General features: G+C 34.5%; 1 protein-coding gene across 6 annotated transcripts in view; it reads right to left on the reverse strand.

Moving 5' to 3' along the window:
- The window catches only part of DMD (dystrophin), a 1,017,291-nt gene that overhangs the window by 228,181 nt on the left and 761,964 nt on the right, over positions 1-27,146 (reverse strand). For all 6 annotated transcript variants that reach the window (XM_034074486.1, XM_034074485.1, XM_034074487.1 and 3 more), the window contains one exon: positions 9,588-9,768. In XM_034074486.1, the coding sequence (XP_033930377.1) occupies positions 9,588-9,768 (181 nt within the window). The remainder of the gene's footprint in view (positions 1-9,587; positions 9,769-27,146) is intronic.

Here is a 27,146-nt window from a genome sequence, read left to right on the forward strand (position 1 = left end):
CTAAATGACCAAAAATCCCCCATACCATTAATATTTACATGAGAGGAAGAAAAAGCACCCCCCCATATATAAAATATATGTATATATATATATATAAAATTCACATCTAGTTAGTTATTTAGCTACTCCTATGTCTCCCTAAGTCAGAGATGAGACTTGCTTCTCCAGAAAGAAAATAGCCCCAGCATAGCTGGGCTAAACTGTCCTCTGGAAGTGTTTCTCTCTCATCATTGTGCAGAACTAGAACTAGAAAAAACAGCTATTGCAACCAAGCTGAACTGAGTGGCACAAACTTGCAGTAACATGAGTTCAGAAACATCTCCTAGACATTTCTTCATGGTGTGAGGAGATACAAACACAAGCTGTCGTTGCATTGGTAGTGAGATGGAGACAATGGGATAGCTACATTTGGCTAGACTAACAGCTTTCTGGATTTCACTGACTCTTAGTGGGAACTTAAACACTTAGCTCACATTTACACCTTTGACATCTGAAAATAAGAATCAGCAGCTGGCTCTTCCACCCTATTACCTGCAGTATTCCAGTAAGGACAGGTGGCAGATACACAAAAGACTGGTTACATGCCCTTTAAAAAATGTAAAGGCAGACACAACACTGAAGAGGAGAGACTACTGGATTTTTATAATCTGGTTAGTAATTAACTGATACCTGGATACAAACAGCAGAGCTTCTGGCTGCTTGTACCGGTGCTTAAGGATATATCCTGCTAACTTTAACTAATAAAAATCTACAGATGACAAGGTTATTTGAAAAAAAACACATAGCTCACAAGATGAACAAGATATCTGAAACTGTATAATCCTAAAACCAGCTGAGAAGAGATATGAAGGATAATATATAATATATAGTATGTGATATGTGATATATATAAAAATAAAAAACCAGGAGAACTTATATAATAGAATTTATGTGAGCCTCCATCTGATTTCAAGTGCCATAGATGCTAAATAATGTCATTCAAATTCATGCTAAGCAACATAATACTGTTATTTTAGAGTACTCCGTAGATATAACATCAGACGATTCCCACACATAGAAAAAATATACACAAAATAGGAACTAAGGACACAAAAATAGAAATTATAAACCCTAGAAAGAGTATTAATACACATTTAAGTAGCTCTATATTTTTGTTACAAGTCTGAAATTGCACTTATTATACTAAGAATTTCAGAAAAGTCCAAATCTAGTTAACTTTACTGACAGAAAATATAGCAAAGCTATGAGAAGTAATCATAATTTAAGTATGACTTTCCAGAACTTCCAAATAACAGAAATTTTTCCCCAAAAGAAAATCTTGAACATCAGTTTAGAATCTCCTAACACTAACTAGAGCACTTCAACAAAGGAGGACAAAAGTCCTCCTCCAGAAAGCTGATAATATTTTCAGTGGTAGCAGGTAATGAACCCACTGGAATCTGTGATAATACTTCTGTACTACTAATCATACTAACAACAACAAAAAAAATCTTCCATTTTATATGTGGGATATATGGCAGTTTATGTGGTGACCACCAACAAACTGAAAACAGGCACCCAAGATAAAACATGCAAACTGAAATGGTATCCAATGAAAATAAATAATTAAAATAAAAATGTGGCACAAAAGGACAAAAGCACAATTGCAACTTTATAATGACAGATGAGATTCAAAGTCTTGTCAACAGCTGAAAGAAAGTCAGTCTAAATTTCTGACAGAAAATCAAATGGGGAACTTGGTGATGGTATAGGCAAAGCTATTCTTGTCAAACAATCTGTCAGTTTAGGTAGTGGGATTTGCTCTGCTACAGTGTACGACCGCTGCACAGTGCATAACACAGAAGAGCTAGAGAGCTAGGATAGTGGAAAGATGTATATTCACATGCAGAAAACCTGTGCTGTGGTGTATATACTCCTAATAAAAGTTTGCAGCATTTTCTAAAAGACAACTATTTGTTCCAGTACAGTTTAAAAACCTTTCACAAAACAGGTAGAACTTGTCTGAAAAGCACTGGTGATTTTATTTCTTATTTGTATTCTTTGTGGATCATTACCTTTCTACATATCCAGGAAGATAACTGCCCTAAGCCAAAATAAACACTTTTCCTCAGTTATGCACCATTTAATTTATCCTTTTTATATTAACATGCTAATAATCACAATGCAAGCATTTTTCTTTTACCTGCCTTGGGAAAAAAATATACATCTGGTCTCACTAACAAAATTCTGTGAGCTTCAGCCATGTGTTTTGAATAGTCTGGTGTGAGGTGGAATTGCAAAAGACACAGATACCCTTTCAAATTCATCACAAGAGTATATTAAAAGCTACCACTGGGGTTTTTGTAAATAGTTTTTATTGATTATTCACTTTCAAATAAATCTGCTATAAACCATACAAAGTAAATGGAAAAACTTAATGACAGATGAGACTGTACCAGTATATACAATGATCAAAGGAAGATCAAATGGCAGAAGTCTTCAAAGTTTTGGTAACCACTCAATCTCATTCCTGTTACTTCAAGATGATAAGCTACATTGAAACATGGTATATGCTTAACAAGATAAGAGAGCCCATCCATCCACTTATTTGTATGTGGAAGATCCTTTTTTAGGATCTTTAGATGAGGCATCCTAGAGAAATTATAAAGTCAGAAGAAAACATTGGAATTGGCACCTCTTCAGGAACGACAGTGAAACATTTTATCCATTCTTTCCCATTTGTGCTTTTCCATGCTCTCCTCTAATAATCTTAGTTAATACACACCACTACAAAAGCTTTTCCTACCTAATCTATGTTTATAGCTAGTATGCTTTGAATGCTGATCTGCAAGTGAAAACTTAGGACCATCCTTCTAGTGTGCTCAATGAACTTTTATAGAGGAAAAACATAAGTTAACCAAATAAGCATATACTATATTACTTAGCACATTACACAAATGGGATTTCTCTTCTACATCAGTTATGATAACATATTCAAATGAGAAATTACAGGCAGAAGTCTCTCTGTCTTGTTTGCAAACACCTGCTTTACATGCGAGATTTCTGACAATCAAGAGCTGCTTATTTTCCTGAGAATAAATTTTAATCATACCTGCATCTCACTCTAGTAACTAAATACTAGTTCACTTCATAAAACACCCCTTGTACCTTCCAAAAGAAAACTAGCATTGATTAGGATTTTGTTCTATGTTCAGAAACGGGAATGGCAGAAGCAGAATACATCATTAATGTAGTCACCCTAGGTAAACTGCAGCATCAACGCATTTTCTCATTTTATGATACAATCATCCAGACTAAACTAATTAAAACAAAATATTTGAACAAAAAGTAGCAACTTCTATATAGCTGTTTTACTCTGATTTCCTGACCACTTCTTTTTGATATCCAGCTAAAAAGAACAGCTATGACATTGCCTTTTTCACTGAAAATCAGCATCTAAACCTCTCTGTGAATTACTCAGCTTTCCACTAGTGTAGCACTATGCAGTAAATTGACTCTAATCTGCTGCTCAATTTCCCAGCTTTTCTTTCCTTTCTGTGTTATTTCTTCCTGCACTATTCCCCTCCTGTTCCCTTTTACATATCCTTACCTATATATATATATATATATATAATATAAAATCATCATATGGAAGTGACACTGAAATCGCCATTCTCACTTGAATGGAGCAAAATCACAGGTCTCAAAAGCTAGCAGGAATGATAGTCTATTGATATCATAAAATACTGCTTGACCACACGTTGGGCTGTTAACCAGTTTTTTAATCAAACTGTTCTTTGAGAAGAAAAAATGATCCACAAACCAGCAAGCCTAACCCAGATGACAAACTACAGTAGTATAAACCAAAAAAATAAACACAACTGAATTTATTTTCAGACTTAATCCTGAGAAAGCATTTGAAAAGGTTACTTATTTACATGTCTTTTAGAACTTAAGACTTCAAAGATAATATAAGTTTATATCTGTGTGCATAACAAGTCTCACTGATTTTACCAGTTTTTACCCATTTTATAGGACTGTAGACTATATACTCTTTGAACCAACAATGTCCTTATCTTTGTGCCCTTTATAGCAGCATGTTAATTAAAATGCAGTTGAGCAGTATGACATTAAACTATGTTAAAAAGTGGTTTTGGCACTTTGTGCTACTAGATTATTCCATCTACGTCTATCTATGTTTCATCAAATAAATAAAAAAAATACACTATAGAACCTGATTGAACATAAATACCATCTTTCTCCTACTCTTCACGCACTTATACACACTTAATACATTTCTAAGAACTTACAACATTTATAGTTACCAGACGTTATCTTTTTATGTTGTAAAGTGTCTTTCCCCTCCATCCAATGCATTTGAATAAAAATACAGGTATTGAAACAAAACATTACTCTTTCACCAAAATATATGATCTTACAGAAAACTAGAAACTCAGTGTGAACAGACCTAATCAAAAGCATGTCTCATTACAGAACTTTACTAACAGTTCCCACTCTTTGTGCAAAAGAACTAATCTGGCAACACACTGCCAAGGTAAACTCAAATTAAAAAAATAATTATTTCAAGCAAGTTAGCATTCATTTTTCGATGATAACCTTTGAGAAAAGTCTTTATTTTAAGTGTAGGGGTAATGCACTAAGAGAAAAAACAGCTGGAGGCCAAAGGTCTTAGATTTAAATTCTGTGCATAAGGAAAGAAACCCCAATTTTAATTGATGGTATCCTGAAAAATTCTTGTACTACTTTTACTGTTTACCTCTAGCTCTCCCTTCCAATCTCCCCATCAGTTTCCACTAATAAGAGTAATTTTAAAATATGTAATTATTTTTATTCTCTGTGGTCACTTCTCCTCACTTCATCTTTTTGCTTTCCACTTTTCCTCATCACTCACTTAAACACATGGTTGAGTGTGAGGTGTCCCTGCTCATGGCAGGGGGGTTGGAACTAGATGATCTTAAGGTCCTTTCCAACCCTAACTATTTTATGATTACTCAGGAACTCCTCAGAGATGCTTATGAAATTTTCTCATGAAATAACAAAAAGTTTTCAATTTCTTATTTTCTCCTAGTAAAGCTTTTTGTTTGTATAGTTAAGTAAAAAATAATTAGGCTATGGAATGACTGACCGGTAACTATTTGATCAGATCAGAGATGACAAAAATGGCAGAACAGTCAAGGTAGGAAAGCACCTCTGGAAATAATCTGATCTGACCTTCCTGCTCAGAGCAGGACAGGTCTAGCCAGACTTTGAGGATCTCCAGTAATACAGATGCCATAACCTCTCTGAACAGCCTGTTTCATAATTTCCCATCCTCATGGTGTATTTTTCCCCCTCTTACGTTAACGTGGATCCTCCTGTGTTTCAGTCTGTGCCACTACTTCTCACCCTATCACCGAGTACTACCAAGAAGAGCCTGGCTTTATCTTTATATATTCCCTCCCAGTTATTTACACACCTGGATACGATTGCCCTGAGCCTTCTCTTCTCCAGGTTTAACAACAGCCGCTCTCAGCATCTCTCTATATGAAAGAAAACTCATCTTTGCTGCCCTTCACTGGACTTGCTTCAGTAAGTCTGTGTGCCTCTCATATTGAGCAGCCCAGCCCATGGACCCAGAACTCCAGATGAACCTCACAAAGGCTGAATACAGAGAAAGGTTCACCTCCCTAACTGGCTGGTAATGTTTTGCCTAATGCACCCCAGGGTGCTGTTGACTACTTGTGCCGCAAATGTGTCAGATTAAAGGACAAAATTAAATCAATCCAAGAAAGATGAAGAAATTTTCTTCCTAGTATTAGCTGGGTGAACAGGCACTTAGTTCTGATACAAGACATTCAGATTCAAGCATTTGGTCTCAATTTGAATGGTTGCAAACGAATGCCATAACCACAATGCAGGCAGTGGCCATGAGGAAGTCTTCCCTCTGGTTTTCTCTCCTGCTACTCCTGCAAAAACTGCAAGTGTAGGTTCACAGAGGTTTCATAGGGTCAGTTTGCACTTGCTGTTAACAAGACATATTATTTCACTCCCTCATGTCCACCGATCACAATACTGAAAAGCTCTTGACCAGGTTCTTTCAAAGTAACATTATCATATTTCACAAAATTCATGTGCCAAATTTTCACTTTGAGATATCTTGCTCTGTCTCAGATTAGGCTGTAATAGCAGTTATGCTAAAACTTAGATTTGGACTTACTTTTCTATTACTTAGTGGAGTAAGATAGCTCTGACAGTTGTTACTCCATTTCAGGTATAACAGAACTGATTTTATTTCCTAATGGGTAACAAATTAGTGTACAAGGCAAATCTGATGGATTAGACTTAAAGAAAAATAGGTAAGGGAAGATTGTATTTTATTTTATAAAGCTGTCAAAGAACAATTTCAAGCAGAAATGGGTAAGAAAGTGTTCCAGAACAGAGACTGGAAGTACTAAAAAAATAATTATTATATTTTTTAGCAAACTCAGTTAAACTGAGTAAGGATATTAAAAATACTTTCTTGCCTGTTAATTAGGTTCATCATCTACACTATATATCATATCACAAAATCAACTGTGATGGGCAATTATATGTAAATTGCACTTGAATTAAAGGTGGAAAGACGTTTAGTCTCTCAAAGAAACTGTACTCTTAAAGAATCAAGACAAGTCAGGAACATGGACCTACCTCAGCTTCTTACTATTGAAAAATATTTGGTTGATTGATATCCTTAAAAACAAGCAAACATCTTTGAAGTATTGATAGGAATAGAAGAGACAAGAGGGCCTTGACTACTGTTCATGTCCCTTGTTTTAGACAAAACCAACACTGATAAAATGTGGGTATTGCCCACATTATTCATTCTTAGATATAATGTAAGTAAGGCACTGCATCATTTTCGTATTATTAGCAGCCAAACTCCTGCATCTAAAGGAAAACTACTTAGGTTATAGGCTAACAGTACATGATGTTTGTAATAAAAATAAATTTGCTGTGTATTTCATGCCAAAGTTATTAACATTGCTTCATTTGTCATATGCTGTCATAATTTCAGTCAGTCTACACTACCAATAATACATCAGTCATCATAAATTATTTCAGATACATTTGGTAACCTATATATATAGTATAGAAGCATTCTCCAGTTATTGCTGAACTAGGCATCACGTATTCTTTGTCAAATTTCAGTGGAAAGAAAACCTGTGATTAAATTCATCTGTAGGCTTAATATTCAATGATTGTATTCATAAATTATCAGAATAAATCTACATTAACTTCAAAATTATATCCAATATTACATAAGGTGTATAAAATGTCACATACAATTATGGCTAAAAAGACAAACCCGAGGAGTAATTAACACAGTTGAGAGTTCATACCACTAGAAGTACAAAAGCAGAAAGTAAAATTAATTATTTTCATCTCCCTCATATGGTTACTCATCAAACCAGGCCTCATGGGGACACATGATGTATTTCAACTAGACAATGAGAAGCAGCACGCAATTACACAACTCCTTGGAGTAGTTGTCTTGAACCCTTGAACCCTAATTCTCTAGAAAGTATTCTAACTGTACAAATCACCTCAACTATTACATTGCTGTCAGTTCAGACAAATGATGCATGCAGATACATGCTTACATAAACAATGTATTTATAATACAACAGTTAATGCAATTACATCATCAAGTGATCAGAATATGCAGTTGTATAAGCCTCACCCTTCTCCTTCTGCTACTGAATGAACTGCAAAGTAGTAGGGGAGATTAATCTTTATTAATGACATTTAAGTTAATGGTTACTGATCATGAAAACCAAAAGAAACACCCCAAAATGTGAGATTTTCCTAGATAAGCAACTTCTGCTATATAAAGCACATTCTGCACAGCAGAACATTATTTTCCTAGATGCTAAAAAAAAAATTAAAAAAAAAATTAAAGCTTGAGAGTGTAAAGCAGAAGTTATTATTGAACTTAGAAATTTAGGGTTTTCATTATTTGTGTAGAGAATTCTTTATCAAAAGACTGCTTTATACTTATATACTTCCTTAATTATTTGTGGAGGGAAGGACCTGTATGCATTTGTTTTTCTTATTGTCTATAGTTCTGAATGGTTCTTATGTGGAAATTAAAGAACCCCAACATACCAGTTGAGAAGATAACCAGGTCTACAAAGCTCCACTACCATTAAAAATTAATAACTTGACCTAAATTTATAGGTACTTCTATTTTGCCAAATAATTCATTTTTCAAGGATCATAGGAAAAATAGATTCTTCAAATACTCAATAATTCTACTGCTTTATCACCATTACAAATAAAACACCTAATGTAGAGAATATAAAAAGAAAGCCTATTAACCACTCAGTCTAGAACTGCCTTCCATTCAGATCTGCTCTCAAGGATCATGCAACTGAATTCAGAAACACATGAGGACTTGACATATATTATTATGAAATTAAATCAGCATAATGACAGATGACTATTAAAAATGTGATTCAGACTTCACTTTTGTCTTGTGCAACAACTGTAGATTTAAGAGTATAATGTAATGTAATTTAGCAGCTGTTCAGTAAACAGTTAAAATCACATATTATTACAGCAGAGTGAAAAGAATTATTTCCATCCAACAGTATTCATTCAACATAGTCACTTATAACTAGAATTTTTCAAAGTATGTTCTTCATAATAAAGTATGTTCTTCATAAATAAATTAAGGCCTAGACAATGAAATTCCACTGCCTGGAATTTCCAGTTTTGAACTTTCTGTCAACATAAAAGTCAGACACTATCAAGGATACTGGAATAAAGGGTCCTGCCTCCCAAACAGATAATCAACCTATCATTAAAGAAATTTTAAGACCTCACATAGACATACGTGTATTACTGTCAGCAACTGTAGCAAAGAAAGAATGGTGAAAGCATAACAGCATATTTCAACAGCACTATCTCAACTGATTATTCTTCTTTTTCTTCAAGATTCTCCAAACACAAAATACAACATTCTCTAAGATTTTTTGTTTCCAAAGGAAAAAAAAACAAACCTAAAACTGTTTGCAAACTGTCCAGTCATTAACTATGAAAATTCTAATCATTACATCTTTTTATTAACAGAGCATGTTGACAATAATCAGCAAAATACCAATTTAACATTTTTCATATATTTGAAAGTAATGGAGAAAAACTAATTCAATTAAGCCTCAGAGAATAAACTTAATGTGATTTATATGACTTCTATAAATACCAGAAATGCTTAATAAACTTTCATATCTCTCAAGTGCTCAAATCAAAACTGTAGCTCGGTAGAGTAATTCATTTTGATGTGACAAAAAAAAAAATTATAATCCAAATGCCCATTTCAGCAAAAATTCCTTTTTGTACATTTTAAAAGTTGAATTTCAAGACACTTTTTCAAAGGTGTTACATGCTGAAAGATGTCAGACAGAATCATGGTGTGACTCATGTAAGATTCCTGCAACAATTTCCAAAGCAACACTTAAAGGTCAGTAGCAGAACCAGTTCTCTTTTTCAAAACAATTTCAGTTTAGTTGAGTAGCTACAAATCAGAAAAAAATGGACAAAAAGTTGCTAAATTGAGGTGCTTGACTTACTTGCCACTGTTTCATGAGCTCCCGAGCCATTTTGGCATCCTTTTCTTTGTGTGTAGCATCCTGCAGGACATTTGCAGTTGTTTCAGCTTCTGTAAGCCAAGTGAGGAACTTCTCAAGATCCAGGTAGAATTGTTGCAACATTCTTAGAGCTGATTCCAGTGCAGCTTCACGCTCACAAACCCTGTACAAGTACAAATAGTCAAATGCAGCACTCTTAGAAAGAAAACAAGTCTTAATAATTTAATCAAAGTACAGCAAAAAACACACTATGTATTTTTCATGTAACAGTGAAGATAACTTTGCAGATACTTTAGCTACAGGACTTGCACTGTATGTCTTGCAGGTAGGGGTCCTTTTTTAACTTTTCTCCTGCGAACTATTTACAGGAATTCAAGTGGTAAAAAAATTAAGCAAAAGTACTTCTTTGAAAGTATTATGCCTGAAACATGCACAATTAAAACCCAAACAAACAAATCCCAGTGCCACAAACAGAGAAAAAGCCCACACAGAAAAAAATTACGATTTGTTTTAATCCAAGATTATTTTCTTATTTGTCATTAACACGACAGTGGGAAAACTTGTTTATTTTTAGAAATCATTAAATAGTTTCTGGTCACTGCCAAGTATGATGAATTATTAGTTTTTGACTTGAAACCTTTGGAGATTGTGTTCAACACTTTAAACTCCTGTAACACTGAAGTTTGGGGGACAGGGTTGTGGTTTGTCTTTTTTTTTTTTAATATGATAGGTATCTTTCTTGTAATATATCAGTCACAATGCAAAATACAATTTTAAAATAGAAAAGCTATCTTATCCTTGGGGAAGATCTAAAGAATATATTGAGCAAGAACACTAATGGCTTCAGCATTTTCAGCATGGTGCTGAAAAAACCCAGCATATCTGTGTTCTATCAGCATTCATGTGCAATGTAGGTGTCACATGTACTCACCAATTTTTTCTGCATGGAACCTAAGCTAAATGTGGATTTAGAAAGGTGAACATGACTTACTGCTCATTAACACAAGTCTGTCAATGCTACTACTATTGTATTACCTGCATGTTTGCTTAACTTCAACATGGTAACTGAGTAATTTTTTTAGCTGAGAAAATATAAAGTCATTTGATTATCAAAAAATCAAATTGTGTTACTTAAATTGGAATGAATGCAATTTGATGGACATCCATGCTTACTCTATGAATCTGTGGTGATCTGTATATTTCTAGATATATTTCCCGTCTAGCTTTATAGTTATTTCGACAAATACTAGATTTTAGCAGCTATAATTTCTCAAGTTGTAATTTAACATGAAGTTACCAGAGGTGGACATGAAATTTCTAAATGCTAATCTCTATTTCAAATCCTGTCTGCTGTCACAAAGAGGTTGTACTCCACAGCAAGTAATGATATTAATATGAAACCTAGTACAGTAGCTGAAGTAAGAAACGAAACAAAAAACTTGCTAAGAGGTACTAAAATGTTTTTTTGACAAGCATATAAGTAAAATGCAGAAAAGGAAAGTAAGTTGGAGTATAGGCAAGGACAAACATTTCTGAAGACAAATACCAAAATCCTCCCAAAGGGCCAAATCTCATAATAGCTACCATATTTTTAATTCTTTAAAATCTAATTTGCTTTTCCTAACCATTTCATAGAAACAAAAATAAAAAAATAAAAAAATTATTCTTGGATTTTTTTTTTTTTATTCCAAACCCTAGGAAGCTATTGCATGCTTCACTACATAGTCCACCAATTTTTTAAAGCTTAAGAACAAACACAACTTTTATCACAGATACACCTGTTGCCATCCACAAGGATTTTCCACATCATGGCACTGTTTAGCCTGCATTAGAATGTATCCCCAGGGGCCTCTTAGGAGGAGAGTGAGACACAGCTTCAGAACAGTGAACATGATTTCTTTCCCAGCTTCATTCTATGTGAATATAAATGCGACTTATTGTAGGCCACTTTTCAAATTTTAAAAACTTCAGTGAAAGAACTTATTGTTCTTTTGTTAAACTAAAAAAATAATTACATAGATATAACTAATATTAAAAAATACATAAAATAGTATCTTTTAAAGAAAAGTCTAAGAAACAGGAAATCTTTTACCTGGAAAATGTTGTATTGACTTTGTCACTTTTAGCTCTAAAATAGCATCACATTTCTTCAATAGAACTTGGAAATTGAATGAACTTACATAAGCTAAAAATATCCAGCTCTTCAGAGCATAATTCTATTGTAAGATATGCTTTTCTAATTCAATTTTCAGTTTGTAACATGATAGCCAATATCAGTACTGTTACAGAATCAGGTATAAAAGGCTTTTCTTATGCAGTTCTTTCTAAACTTTAAAGGCACATTTTTAAATACAATTCACCTGAATTTCAGTAAACACATAGCTATGATCTAATAACAGCATTTTGCAAATAAATAGTGAGATTTAAAGAAATTAAAAGGTCTTGGGACTATTTGTGTATATTTAAGTTCTTGCATGATATCCTGAGAAGTAGGAACCAAAAATACATTCATCCACTTGTGTAATATACCTAGTGTACTTATAATCTATAAAAGGTAAGAATGCAACCACAGAATGAAAATATTAAAAGTATATTCAAAGGAAGAGATACTGAAAGCATTAATCAACATCAGAATTTATGCTTTACAGGAACATCCAGACTACAGGAAAAAATACAGTATTTTATTGATTTGGGTAAAGTCTGAAGTTTTAGTTATGAAGAATCTTCTGGCACTTCTATGATGTGCGGAAATCTATTGGAACATAATTCTTTGAGTCTAAAGGAACATGTTGCTTATCTATAAGCATACTAATACACCCACCAGAAAATATCTAGTACTTTGTATTTTAAATTATGTTCCATGTAATATGCAATAAAATTTCAACTACATTGACAGCTCTCCAGTGTGTAAGTTTCACTCTACTTGGCTTTCCAACTGCTTAAAAATTATAAAGTTAGAATAGAGAAAAGAGAACCTAAAAATTAAGAATAAAACTGAGTAAAACTGTGGAAATTAAGTTATCTGAAATCTTGTGTGTGTGATCTTGAAGTTCATAAGCAAGGTATTGCATTATTAAGTAAAAGTGAGCATCTATACATACAAAATCTATAAAACTGGGTATGCGAATACGTATGCTATACAGAATCTAACAAGAAGAGAAAATGCTGAGGTATGAGAATGATGGTGTCATTGAATGAAGAACTCTTCCAGCACATTTAAAAATCCCAATCCCATCAACACAAGGAATACAGTGTTTGGAGAGGGTCCATGTGTGTGACTAACAGGTTTTTCTTCAGCTGTAGTATTTGTTCGGTAATTTGTAATGAATCATATTCTGAGTATCTGTTTATTTGAAATAGTAAGCTTATTCATATTACATGATACTTGCAAAGGTCAGTGTTTAAATAATACTTTGAGATATTCAGGTAACAGGAAACATACGAAGTGAAGGGCATTATGCCAATGTACACTACACTATATTGATACAGAATACATAACACATAAGGAAATATATTGAAGAGTGAACACAGAATATATTTATGATGGGTGACGTAACAAACTTCTGTTCCACAGGAATTCCTTTAAAAGTAATATAAGTAGAGAAATTCTGCGTCATTCAGTGTTCAGTAGATCACTAAATCACACTTCCATCTGCAGGCTGTGATCTGTTATCACACTGAGATGTAAAATAAAATAACTTGGACTACTGCCTGCCAAAGTATTACTAAATGGTTTTACTTCCATAGTTCATGGGTTGTCTCTACATAACTGTATTTTATCCTCAAATTCTGTACAAATAAATTAAATAAATAAAGCAAAAAAATAAATAAATAAAAAGTGTTCCTGTATTGCCCTTTTCTGAAGCTATCACAGACAATTTGTACTACATACATCTTCCTGATTATAACCCTTCTCCTGGTGTGACAAAAGAACAATTGAAAAGCATTAGTGGAACATTTAGGTTTTGCTACTAAATAAATTTAAGCTCTTACTGGTAACTCTTCAGCCCCTTAAACTTTGATAATGAAGCTATCAAGGAAGCAGAATAATTTAACCTCCCATGAAGTAGGAACATGAGATGTCATCACAGATAGGAAGAAATTTAAATTCTTAAAGTGAAAATTAAATTCTTAATTTAACTATTATTGACAGAATTGTGAAATGCAAATACAAAATAAATCATACTGATTTATTTTGGGAATGCTGTTTAGAGAAACTATTCCAGAATCTATGGACTATATTCCATAGTGACACTTAAAGTTATTAATATATGTTAGTAAATTTTTAATCTGCAGATTAAGTCTGGAACGGCTGACACACATTAGGTATGGAAAACTATGTTGAGACAGCATTTTAAGTACTGCTTCCAGGTGGTTTTCTGGATTTCAGCCAGCTTGACACCTCACTTAGGAGAACACAGTATTTTTCCAGTAACACTTTTGCATGAATATTCCTTTCAGTTCAACCATCCTGACAGAGGTTATTAGCTTTCCTCTCCTGTTGAACATGCATGTGGATATGGATTTAAATTTTTTGAGTGATCTTTATGTATGCATCCTTACATCCTATTATCCCTATTTTGTCTTGCTCGTTACAAAGTGTTCTTCACAAAGTTGATCCTTGAATAATGGAGATTGCTCCCCTATGTGCAATTCTGCTTCTGAAATTACTTCTATTTTGCAAATGATGAGAAAACTTCAAAGTGCAATTAAATGCAGAGCTACAGTATCAGCATCTGAACCACTCCAGAAAGCAGTGTTCAGATGTAGCTGACATTCATCCACAGGCAGTTATCCTCCCATTATTGTGACTGAGGAATCACAAAAGCTTTAGTGTGCTGGTACAGAACTTTTTTACCTGAAAGACAGGCTTTCAGATTTTTTTCATTTATTTTGTGCTTTAGTCCCTTCCTGTAAGGACTAAGAGACTAACCTGATGAAAAAGCTACCTCTTAAAAAGGCAACAATAACTTCCTAGAATGCTTTGCCTGATCTTTATCACTGCTAATATCTTCCTGAAGACAGCTGATATAGAGAACTAAAAGAAAGAAAGATTGCATTTCAGTGGTGGAAAGGTCTTTGAAAAAAAAAAAAAAAGCCTCTTTTGGAGCCCAATGTGAAGATATAAACCCTGCCCTGCTGATTCAGGTATGTGAACAGGATTCCTACAGGTGACATATTTCTATATTTCTAGGTGTAGTACTTCTTTCTGCCTTATGTTTCTTTCTCAACAATTTGAGCCATTGGCTGAACGCTGACTCTCAGCGCCTTCAGGGCAAGTTGCAGGACATCTCTGCTTTGGCTGCATGCACTATCCATACTGATCAGGTATGAATAACCAGCAAACTTATTTTAAATTCCAGGTGTAACTGTACAGACAGAGAGATAAAGTGCAACAGCTGCTGCAAAATAAACACACAAAGGCAGTTCTCTGTTGATTCTCTTCTGCAGGAAAGAATGACAAAACCCATCAACACCCCCATCCTGCAATTGGAACTCAGGCTATCATCTGTTTTGATAGGGATACAATATTGTTCTTTCTCTGACAACCACACACAGTTTCCTAAATGATGACAGTCTTTTCAGATACTAAAATTAGAACATCCTAAATCATCTCCTGATCACAGTAATTAGCCCATGTAATTTCTCCTGTCTTAAAAAGCTACTGACACTAAGGGGGGGAAATGTTTCAAAGAGTAGTTATTCACTCTGCTAAACAAAACACAATTGTTTTTTTCTTGACGAGTTTTTTGTAAAACTATTGAAAACCAGAAAATATGTTGTACTAAAAAATATTTTTTTTTTTTTAGGTGTAAATAAACTTTACTAAGTTTATGTACTCAGTAAAATGGATGCAGCAGGAGAAACTGTTTCTTTTAGTATTGCTCATTGTCTGGTTTGTTTCTATTCTTATACCTGTCATAGGCCTTCTCAAAACAGTCAGACTCTTGAAAACAACAAAACACATAAGCCCCCCCCCAAGCATTTTCCATTGATCTGATGTCTTTTTTAATTGCTTTTGTGTATTTTGTAAATTTAGCCCATTTGTTCCTTACTTTTTTATTAAAGCACCATTGATCTTTTATAAAAGAAAAAAGGAAAATGTTTATCTATAAATTGTCAGATCAACCTTGGATATTAGTCCCCCTTCTCTTCTACGCCATTATTTGTTAAGACTGAGAAGGGTTGCCAAAAGCAAAGGAAATAACACACCCTGGGGCACAAAATCACAAACAGATTTCTGTACAGGACCTTTAAATAACCTCTTTTTAAATAAGCACCTGCCAACATCAGCACAGAGGATCTGTGTTATTGCAGAGGAAACTTCCTCATCAATCTTTAAAAAAATAATTTGTCTTTTATACTCTGTTCATGTATGGTTCACACACTCCCCAGATGACTCTTAATGGGATAGAAAGCATATATATAGAGAGAGAATTCTTTCTAATAGGCTTTTCTTGCCCATACCTTGCTTTGTCTGTGTCCTGCTCTCCCCCATCCTACTGTTTTCTGAATTTATGGAACTGATTAACAGAATGCAGTCTAACCCTTGTATCGTTCATTAAAGAGAATCATAACTGATTCTCCATTAAAGGGAGAATCAGAAAAAACAAGAAATCCTAAAATCAAAACTAAAACCAAACAGCCAAAACTGTTCTCTTATTCCACTAGAAGAAAAAAGATTATTGTTCCGTTTAAGTCTTCTTCACACTCCATGGTCTATATAATATGTAGAATTAAGTTTTTCTTTGCATTCCAAAACATATCATTCTTTTGAGATTCTTTAATAAAAGACATATTAATTACTAAAATACAATTTGTTAAGAAAAAATCTTTGCTTTCTAAGACAGTGAAGCATAATCAAAACTGATTATGAAAATAATTTTATTCTGAAGGCACTTGTTTTCTTACCCTTAATTACTGTAGAAACAACTAAATTTAATAAGACTGTCAAATGCACTGATGGCATTACATAAAATCAATTAGGCCTCACAAAGGATACTACTAAACTGCTAGTGCACTTTTCATTTAAAGCTGCAACCTCTGAGGGCTGAGCTCAGTGGCCTAGCAGAACAATGATTTGCTACCGTGTAAGAGAAAGAAGTCTCAGTTTCTGTACTGGAAAACTTCTCAGCAGCACTTAGACTTCTTATTGAACCATGTATCACCTTAAGTGAGAATAACACTAAATAAACAAATATATATTTTGTTTCCCTCCTCTAAAACATTGACCTTAGGTAGTACTCACACTACACAAAGATGCTGACAGATCAGAAGAACTGAAATTATTAAAAAAAAATCAATACATCAATGTATTTTAATATGCATTAAAATGCTAAAAAGAAATAAAAATGGCAGACAAGGTCAAGCTCTGTAATCTTCAGCTCAGAAGCATCTGGTAATCAAAACTGGTTAGCATCTGAGAAAGAAAGAGAAATGGCAGACTGCCTACTGTTTCTTATGTCTATATAAACTAATTTAGTAGTGTTAGTTGTAAAGAAACATCAAGGTTCTTCAATCCTGCTCTTTTTGCAAAAGGAGCAAACACATTTTTTAAAACTGATCAATCATTTCCAAGTAACTTCTCTAATTTCTGAATAGGAGGCCTAAATCTAAATAAAAGTCTTACTAAAACCAGCTTAAACTCGTCAGTTCAAGGCTTATATTCATGATTGTATTTGACACCATAATCATTATCATATCTTCAGGCTGAGACCTGGTTGCCAGGTCTTGACTTAGTTCTGCTTTTTCCAATTAGATGAAAAATTGCATCCTAGCAGACCTCCTCCTGTTTATATTTATAGTTTTTTACAGGTGAAAAAGCACAGCAATACATTCTAAAATACTAACTTGATAGCCATTTTCTTCTTCATGTTTCCATCTCTGGTTAATAAGAGAGAAAAAAAAAAAAGAAAGAACAAAAGTAACAGCACATATACTCAAATAATTTTGCAAAAAATAACTTTTATATATCACATGGATTCCTTGGAAGGGCTCCAAAAATGTGAAGACATAACTACATTTTTCCCAGCCAATACTTTTGGAAAGAAAATTTTCTAAAAATTCCAGCCTCTACGTTTACTATCAATTTATCAGCAAAAAAAGAACGTTATTTTTTATTTTGGTATGGCCAAAGAAACAATACTAACTTCTGATCCTGAGAGAAATCAGTAGAAAGCATGAAAAAAAAACCCAAAAAACCAGTGACAGTTGCTCATTTCTGTAAATTTGGTCACAGTTAGGCTTAGAATAGATCTTTGGAGGTCATGTTATCCAAACTCCCCCGCTCCAGCAGAGTCTCTAGACCAAGGTACCAGTACCATGTGAGCTTTTGAGTATTTCTAAGCATGGAGATTCCACAGCCTCTCTTGGCATCCTGTTACAGCACAAAGTCAACCTCACAGTGAAAAAACGTTTACTGATACTCCATACTCCTATGTTCCAGTTTGTGCCCATTGCTCTTGTCTTGTCACTGAGCACCACACAAGAGCCTGGCTCTCTCCTCTTTGCACGCTCCAGAATCATGAGGGCATCCCATCAATGCCCATGGACTTACACAACCCAAATTTGCTCACTTCCTTCAGTTCAAGAAGGCAAAAGCCAGCAAATAAAATGGGTAATATTTCACAGAGTTATGTTTTTTATCCAGGTTCACAGAAAGCACATGACAAAAAGTGCTGACCACTTAAGAGCACCACAGGAGACGTGATGAAAAATCACTGGGTGATATTCCTTGTTCTGTGTGTTATCCCAAGGAATTCCTATGGATTAAACACTCAGGTACAAATATCTTGGTGCCTAAATGCTGGACAGTTGGGACAAACACATCAATAGTACATCAGTATAAGAAACTGTTTAAAATAAAAGTCACCTTCCCTTTCCATAAGATCTGGTATTGAGCATTGTTACACTGTCATTATAGCATTGTATTATGATTTTCTACCGGAATATCTGAATCACTAAATTATCCCCTATTTTATGCTTTGATCTTTATTCAGAGAAGTCATGGTTCAGCTTTTCTAGCAAGGTATAGGCAATGCACTAAGCACAAGAGTTTTTGTTTTTGTTTTATCAGAGACCTGTATGTATAAAGTTAACTACAGAAATGAATCACAATCTATATCCACAACAGACATCACAAGAAAATAACTGAGTAACAAGGGGTAGTATTGATAGAGCTCATGCAGGCAATTCCCCATTATTTAGCCTGGATATCACTTTTTTTTCAAATGGTAGTTATCTTAATTTTTCAAGCTCTATCCCAGTACTACAAAGGATTCCTAGAAATTAGATTTGAACAATTATGTTAAGAATTCATGGGAGGAAAAATTATGTAAAACATTAAAAAACAGATAGGTTCTCTCAGAAGAACCATAAAAAAGAAAAAAAATAATAAATCTTTTAACTTTCTTAACCTCAAATAAACACTGGAGATGGCAGCCTTGAGTTGTGATTAACAACAATTATGTTCAACTGATATTAACATATCTATTATGTATTCATAGATGGACTAAAGATAACCTGTTAACCTTCATATTAAGAAGGCAAACAAGTAAATAAGTGCACTGGTAAAAAAACCCTGTAGCATTACTTGATCTCCATTTCATTCTGCTCATGAAGTGTGAGGTACATGCACATGACTGTGTATAGAATAATCTTAACAATGCCATGGAGAAATACAGTTTTAGACTAATTTCTCACAAATTCCATGCTTTGCAGTAGCCACAGATGTCTAAATTTTCATACTTTACTAAGTAATTTATGTTACTGTAAAATCTCTATCTAAAGGATAAAATTCTGAACAAGAAAATAAAGGAAATAGATATTTTTAAATCCATATGGAATTATCATGACATATTGTTCTTCTTGGTCTGTAAGATATTTACGTGCTATTTTGATATCTTATATTAACTTCTGTAACTTTTTTATGTGTATCTATGCTTCTGATCTGAAAAAATCCATTATTTGCTGTCCAGTACCTGCAATATATTGTCCCACTAAGTAAATTCTTAAAATATTTTAATGAAAAACATGCATTCAAATTTGCTCTATATAATTGTTTAATATACTGAAGCTAATTCAAAATGACAATCTGAACAAGAATGGCTTATATTAATAATTTTATTAGCCCCACATATCAAGTATTATTCTAGTAACTTGCTCATTTCACCCAGTCTGAGCTAAGCATACTATACATGAAGAAAACTTCTGATGCTACCACATGAACATAACTATCATAGAATCATAGAATGTTCTGGGTTGGAAGGGACCTTAAAGATCATCTAGTTCCAACCCCTCTGCCATGAGCAAGGACACCTCACACTAGACCATATCGCCCAACCTTTGTTCAACCTGGCCTTGCAATCTGCCATTGATAGGGCATCCACAACCTCCTCAGGGAACCTGTTCCACTGCCTCACCACTCTCACAGTAAAGAACTTCCTTATATCTAATACAAATCTCCCCTCTGTCAGTTTAAAGCCATTCCCCCTTGTCCTATTCCTACCTTCCCCTGTAAAAAGTCCCTCTCCAGATTTCTTGTGGGCTCCTTTAAGCACTGGAAGACTACTCTTCTTGGAACCTTCTCTTCTCCAGGCTGAACAAGCCTAACTCTCTCCATCTGTCTCCATAGGAGAGGTGCTCCAGCTCTTTGATCATCTTCATGGCTCTCCTCTGAACTCACTCTAACAGGTCCACATCCCTTTTGTGCTGGGGGCCCCAAAGGTGAGGGCAGCAGTCCAAGTGGGGTCTCACAAGAGCAGAGTAGAGGGGGAGAATCACCTCCCTTGACTGCTGGTCACACTCCTTTTGATGCAGCCCAGCACACAGTTGACTTTCTGGTCTGTAAGCGCACACTTCCAGATCATATTGAGCTTCTTATCAAGCAGCACTCCCAAGTCCTTCCCCTCAGGGCTGCTCTCAGTCCAGTCTGCCCAACCCATATCAGTACTTGGAATTGCCCAGACCCAGGTGCAGGACCTTGCAGTTGGCCTTGAACTTCATGAGGTTGTCACTGGGCCACTTGTCAAGCATGTCAAGGTCCCTCTGGATGGCATCTCTTTCCTCCAGCATGTCAACTGCACCACACAGCTTGATGTTGCTGACAAACCTGCTGAGGGTGCACTCAATCTCACAATCAATATTGTCAACAAAGGTGTTAAACAGCATTGGTCCTAATACTGAACCCTGAGGGGTGCCACTCATCAATGGTCTCCATTTAGACATCTAGCTATATGTTCAACAACCTTTAATATTTGTGACCAGCTAAATCTTGCCCTCCATAATCAGACAGTGCCTGAACAAATACCTATCTGGAAGGAGAAACCATCTGTAAAGAATAAATACACCTCTAATACATGTGTACAAGTACTGAAGTATTGTGTTTCCATCAGAAACAGAAATAAAGCCCTGTTTTGGAAACTGGTGCTAAAGATTTCTGCTTTCAAACATAAATACAATTTTACATTTCTTTATACATTTGCCAATTTTTTCTTAGAAGTAATTAAAAGACAGGCATGAAAACTAGAAATAGAAATATTGCTTTATTGACTATCCACAAGTTAAGTTCCTATGTAAGGATCTTTTTAGGAACCATGGCAGGGATGGAAAATTACAGAAATGTCTTGAATGAAACAAAACTGGGGTTAAAAAAGTATAACATAGTAAACGTAAATAACATTCAACCCTGAGCATTAGGATGTGAGGAGCAAGATGGAAAATATTTAGAATAGTATAACCCAGGCAGAACTGTGAATAATTCCAGATGAAAGATACCATCAGGAATGTGATAGCGGAAAGATTCAGTATAGATGTGTACAAAATACCGACACTACAAGGAGGATTTTAAACTCAGTATTACACTGCTGGCTTCTTCAACTAGCTGTAGTTTTAAAGGAATTTAGTATTTAAAATCAAGACCAACAGCTTCACGAAGATGTCAACACATACTAGCATCTGAAAGATTATTAATAATAAAAAAAAAAAATAACCCACATTATGCCCAACATTATCTCACTCTCCTAATGCTGGCTTGAATACGTTGTCCTAGCCAACACAAATGAGAGTAACACCAGACACAAAAAGACTAAAGCAGTGACATGATGTGAAAATAAATTTACCCAAAGCAAAATTTAATAAAAGCATTCTATGCTTCTCCTTTCATTTCCTCAACATAAGAAGAAGTAACAGTGACATGTATCCACAGTTTCAAAGGGTTAACTGAGTATTAAAAGGAATGGTGTCACAAAAGGCAGATCAGAACTATGGTTGCTTAGAGTCATCTTACTTGAGCAAGTCTATTCTGCTGGACAGAAACAAAGAGAGAGGACAGATCTGGAAGAATTGCCTCCCATCCCCTGGAGTAAAACCACACTACGAAACTTAAAGATTGACTACTACAAAAATAAATCTACTTTCTTGGAATCAGTAAAGAAATATGGCTCATAACAGAGCAATGGACACAATCAGTGATTAATTAATAACACTGAATTATGAACCTCAGAAATGCTCTAAGCACCAAGAAGTCATGGAAATTTCTGAATTGTTTGCCATGACTGATAATAAACAGCAGCATCTCTTTTAGTTTTTAAAACAATAACTGAAATCAGCATATAAAAGTCCTGTTGTAGGGTACAGAAAATGCCTCAAGGTTAGATTTTAGAAAAACAGCCACCAAATGAGACTTGCCTAACATGAAAAAAAAAAACAAAAAAACAAAACAACAAAAACCCAAACAATCAAACAAACAAAAAGTAATATGAAAGAAAAGAGGGAAATAAAATAAGAAACAAAACATAAGATGCTAATAAGATAAAATGCACAAACTGGGAAACGGTTCTCACAAGCTGGGCACTTTAGGTAATTCCAATAATAATTTTTTTTTTTAACTTACATTGTGTCAACTGAGCAAATGGAATTTGAAAAATATATGTACACATTTTAAACAGATAAAAATAATATTTTTTTCTGTCTTTACCAACAGAAAATGGACCTGTATAACTCATTGCCACAAGGCACTATTGTGTTTGAGCAGATATCTATCAGATACATAACTGATTACATATCACTCACAAAGGAAGGATCTGCAGATATGCCAGCTAGAGTGATAATTACAAGAGCTATTATTTCTTATTACTTGCAGGAGATAACATTTCTTAGGGTTTTCAGGAGATTTAATGTTCATAGCTGGGCAAAAGCTCCACAACTTTTTTAAGTCTGTCAGGGAATGCAGCACACTATAGTGAAATTAGGAGTACTGGTCAAGATGTGATTGATACTGAATGCTAGCAACATGAACAAGCTAATCTTTTCCTTTTCACAGATTCCTTGCTTCCTTACTGTTTCCCCTTATATGTATCAGATACACCTTAAAATCTCTATCCTCAGATTTACCAGTTTAATTTCACTTTTCCTTCATGATTTCTCACCACCCCTAATCTAGAACATACAAGAAAATTACATTGCTAAATTTGCTGTTTTCACATCTTCCTTCAGTATTGCCACTTCCACAGGTCTCTGCTTTGGTCAGTAAGAGTCACAGCCATCAGCCTCTTGTGCCACTGATCCTCATCCAAAATGATAATGACTCATTGCAATTCATCAGTTTCTTTGTGAGTTTGTATAAAGGCAACACGTGGTTGAAATATCATTTGTAGTTAAAACACAGACACAAAACAAAAAGCAAGCACCACTGCTGTCAAACTGACACATTTGGTGGTGGTAGCTTTCAGAGACTAAAGATTTAATAGACATCCTGAATTATCCTCTCAGTTTCAGTTATGACTGACAAGCCAATGAGGGGGAAGCTTACACTGCCTGCACAGCAGCTGATCAGAAGCTACCATGAAACACCACAGCTTGTAATTGCAAGGAAACGCTGTTAAAAAAAAAAGAAACCCGCAAAAAAAAACAATAAAAAACCACACACAAAAAACCTCACCACAAAACCAACAACCCAAACCCCCTAAACAAACATAGAAAACCTTGGTGAAAACAAAACAAGGCTATCACAAGAATAATAATGCAAACAAAAAATTACAATTAAGGTCAAATTCCTTTTTGCTGGCACTCTGCAACTCCATCAACTTTATTAATTCCTGTTCCATTGTTTGTTTTAAAGGACAGAAAGTCTGATAAAAAGTCTACTGAGGGGAAAGGAAAGACATTCATTTGTTGCAATAAGCTTTGGATGAGAGCAGTAATCAGTTTGCTACACTTCATCAATTTATCTGCAGACTAATAGAAAACAGGTTTAAGGTTGGTCTTTCATGGCACAGAGCACTAACTTCTGTTCTTGTTCAAATGAAGACTAAAACTCTCTAATTACTTCAGAAAATCTCACCTTTAAGAAAAAGAACAACACATTTGTCTTAATCTGCTAACAGAATAAGAACGAAAATAAACATTTCTGCTCTTTCTCTCACAAAATCCGTCTGTCTTATGTCTTTCTTAGTACTTCCTCCTGCACCTCCTTGGCACGCAAAAGAGTAAGATTTCTCAAATGGAGTGTTTCTTTGAAATGTCCATATTAAGCTTTGATTACTATTCAAGTTAGTCCCTCCCTTCAGAATTCTGTGCCATGAGCTATTTAATAATTTTGTCCAGATGGATTTCGCTATAGCATAAGAACTGCTCTCATTTTTATCAAAAGGAATAACCAGCATTTAACACATGGTAAATATGATCAAAGCAGCAGAACTCCATTTCACTCAAGACCAAAATATAAACCAAGAAGTGGGGGGAGGAGGGAGGAATAAAAAATGGAGAGCAACTGTCTGAGCGGTAAGCAATGGTCTTCCAGATGTCCTACTTTCAGTTTTCCTGCTTATTTTTGATTATTAATTTGCCCTCAGTATTTGAAGCTGAAAGCCTCTTTGCAAAATGCCAGCACTGTCCTTCCTTTTGTCTATAATGAAATCATTAACATTAGATTACTGTTAATGACACAAACCACTGGACTATCAATCAGCTGAATACATGGTGTCTAAGAAACCTCAGCAAGCCACTTATGGGGCAGACAAGTTGGATAAAAACAATCAATTTAAGAAAAACAGCACTTTATTCTTTTAGGTCATTTCTGTTTGTCTGTGAGAGGACTTAGCAGACCTACAGATGATCTATTGTCTTCCTGGAATTAATAAAGGTACTAGTCTACAGTTGTATTTATTCAAGTGTTGGGAACGTTAAGTTTATTCACAATGACATAAGAGTTTTAAGAAACATGTCCCTGAAGTCACAAGGATCCATAAATTGTTTTAGTCAAGTACTGAACTACTGATGCTACCCTCTCCTGAAATAACTCAAGAACTCTTTCCCTTTTTTTAATTCTAAGTTTCTCAAAAATCACAAGAATATGTTCACAAAGGTGGAAATGATGAATCATGCCATATTATGGGTAACATTGCTTTTTTCAGCAGCTTCTACAAGCATTTTGAAAGCATTGCACATTGAAGACTACCCTCTCATAAAGTGAACCACAAATATTCAGTACCTTCAGTTGACCTCTCATCTCGGATCCACGTAGTGGTGTCATTACTGCACAAAAAGTACAGTCAGCTGAGTAGAGAACAAAGGTGAAAACTAGAATATAAGGAGCTAAGGAGATTTTGGAAGTCATCTATTTATAGGAGATTTGCCTGGAATTGTGTTTATATCTTTTTATATTTTCCTATATGTGGCTGAAATGTCATTACTTTTAGGCTTATTAGAAAAAATAACAAAGAAATCTTAAATGATGTAATTGCTGATAAGATTATATTTTGTACATAAATATTTGTTTGAGAGTGTAGGTAATTAGCAAAATGTTGTTCAAATAGGCAGCCTCCCTTTTATATATCATCATAAAACAGTCCCTCTTCCCCAAATGGCCTTTTAAATATACTTCTTTAATATAGATATGTTAAATGGTGATATTTAACCAAATAAAACATAAATAAAAAAAAACCCTCAGATTAAACTCAGAGTATTTTCTGAACCCTTTTTATAATCCTTTTCTGACAGTGCACTTTTTTTTTTCTAAATAGGAACAGAATAGAACAAAGAAAACAAAAAATACTTCAGTCCTTTATCTGGAAACAGCTCTTCCAAAATTTCAAAGATACCCATATTTTGCACACAAAAGCCTTAGCATTCTTGCATCACAAGCAGCTAGTAAAGAGTTTTTCTTTAGCATTTGCTGATGTTACTAACTGCTGGAGAGAAGCATGCAGCGCTGTACTGAAAAAAGTGAAACAAATTAGTTTAATGAAAATTGAAGTGTTCTTGAACCCTCTTGCCTAATGTGAAAGACATTAGGACTCTGTATAGAAGTCAGACTTCCCAGAAGAGTACTGGATTAAATGCTTTGTTGAAAATTTTGCTTCTCCTCCTATTCAAATTAATAGTCAGAGCTACACTTTCTTCCAGAAAAACATACTGATATATGAAATCATTTGCTCCTTAATATAATCTTGGGTGTGATACCTGAGACTAGACACTCCCTTTCATTCAATGTGAATAGTTCTATTGACTAAGTAAAATTACTTAAGTCATTGTAGAATTGAAACCAAGCAAAGTTCTCAAAGACAGCATTGAAAAACACCTAGACTGAAAATTCAGCTTTATTATGATCCTATTATCAGGATCTCTCATAAAACAAAATAATTGCCCTACAACTGCAATGCTTTCCAGCAGTCTGCAATTTTGAATAACTATTGTTAAGCTGGTTTAAATAACAAGCTTCAGTGTGACATACTGGCTGTAAAAAAGCAGTCACTTGACATACCTATTTTCTGGAGCCTGGCAAAATTATTAAAAAAAAAATCACCAAAATATGATGATAAAAATAAAAATTACCGTACTATGGTGTCTTTGGAAAAAAAAAAAAAAAGAAAAAGAAAGAAAAAATTACAGCAGAAATTGACATTTGACCATCATCATCTCTGTCTGAAGTAGCTGTTTCATTGTGCTAGAAGGAAATGTGCCTGCACAAAGAACTATGATAGCTGCTTTTACACGTGGAATTACATGTTTTTTTGAAATGCAGACCAACCTTCAAAGCAATATAAGAATGTAAGATAAAAGGCTGAGTTTGCTTGGAGTACTGGAAGATGGGAATATTCTTTAAAATGAAACAGATTGAACAGATTGTGATTTTTTTTTTCTTCTTAACTTCAGCAGTCCAAGCCTAAATGAACAAATAAGCTCTTCAGATATGACTCCCAGAAAGGTCTAGCTACTGAAAACAACTATGAATCTTCAGTATAACTTAACACACTTCATACTCCTGGCTGTTGCTCATGTGTAAATGCAATTTTTCCTTGCCCAGAATGTAACTCAACTGTAAAGCAAATGCGATTACTTTCACAAGTGCCATAAAGCAAAGTAGTATTACGACAGGTACAATATATTAAGAAAACCTGTCCCTAGCAGAATGGTCAAGTCCTTTCTGTACAGGCAATAAAATTATACTCACAAACATTATGTAGAGATAAAGTTTACATTCTAAAAATCGTATTTTTATTATCAAACAACCATTGACAAGGAAAGGTTTACTGCCTACAG

Source organism: Melopsittacus undulatus, chromosome 2, assembly GCF_012275295.1.
Source record: "Melopsittacus undulatus isolate bMelUnd1 chromosome 2, bMelUnd1.mat.Z, whole genome shotgun sequence".
NCBI classification, from domain to species: Eukaryota; Metazoa; Chordata; class Aves; order Psittaciformes; family Psittaculidae; genus Melopsittacus; species Melopsittacus undulatus.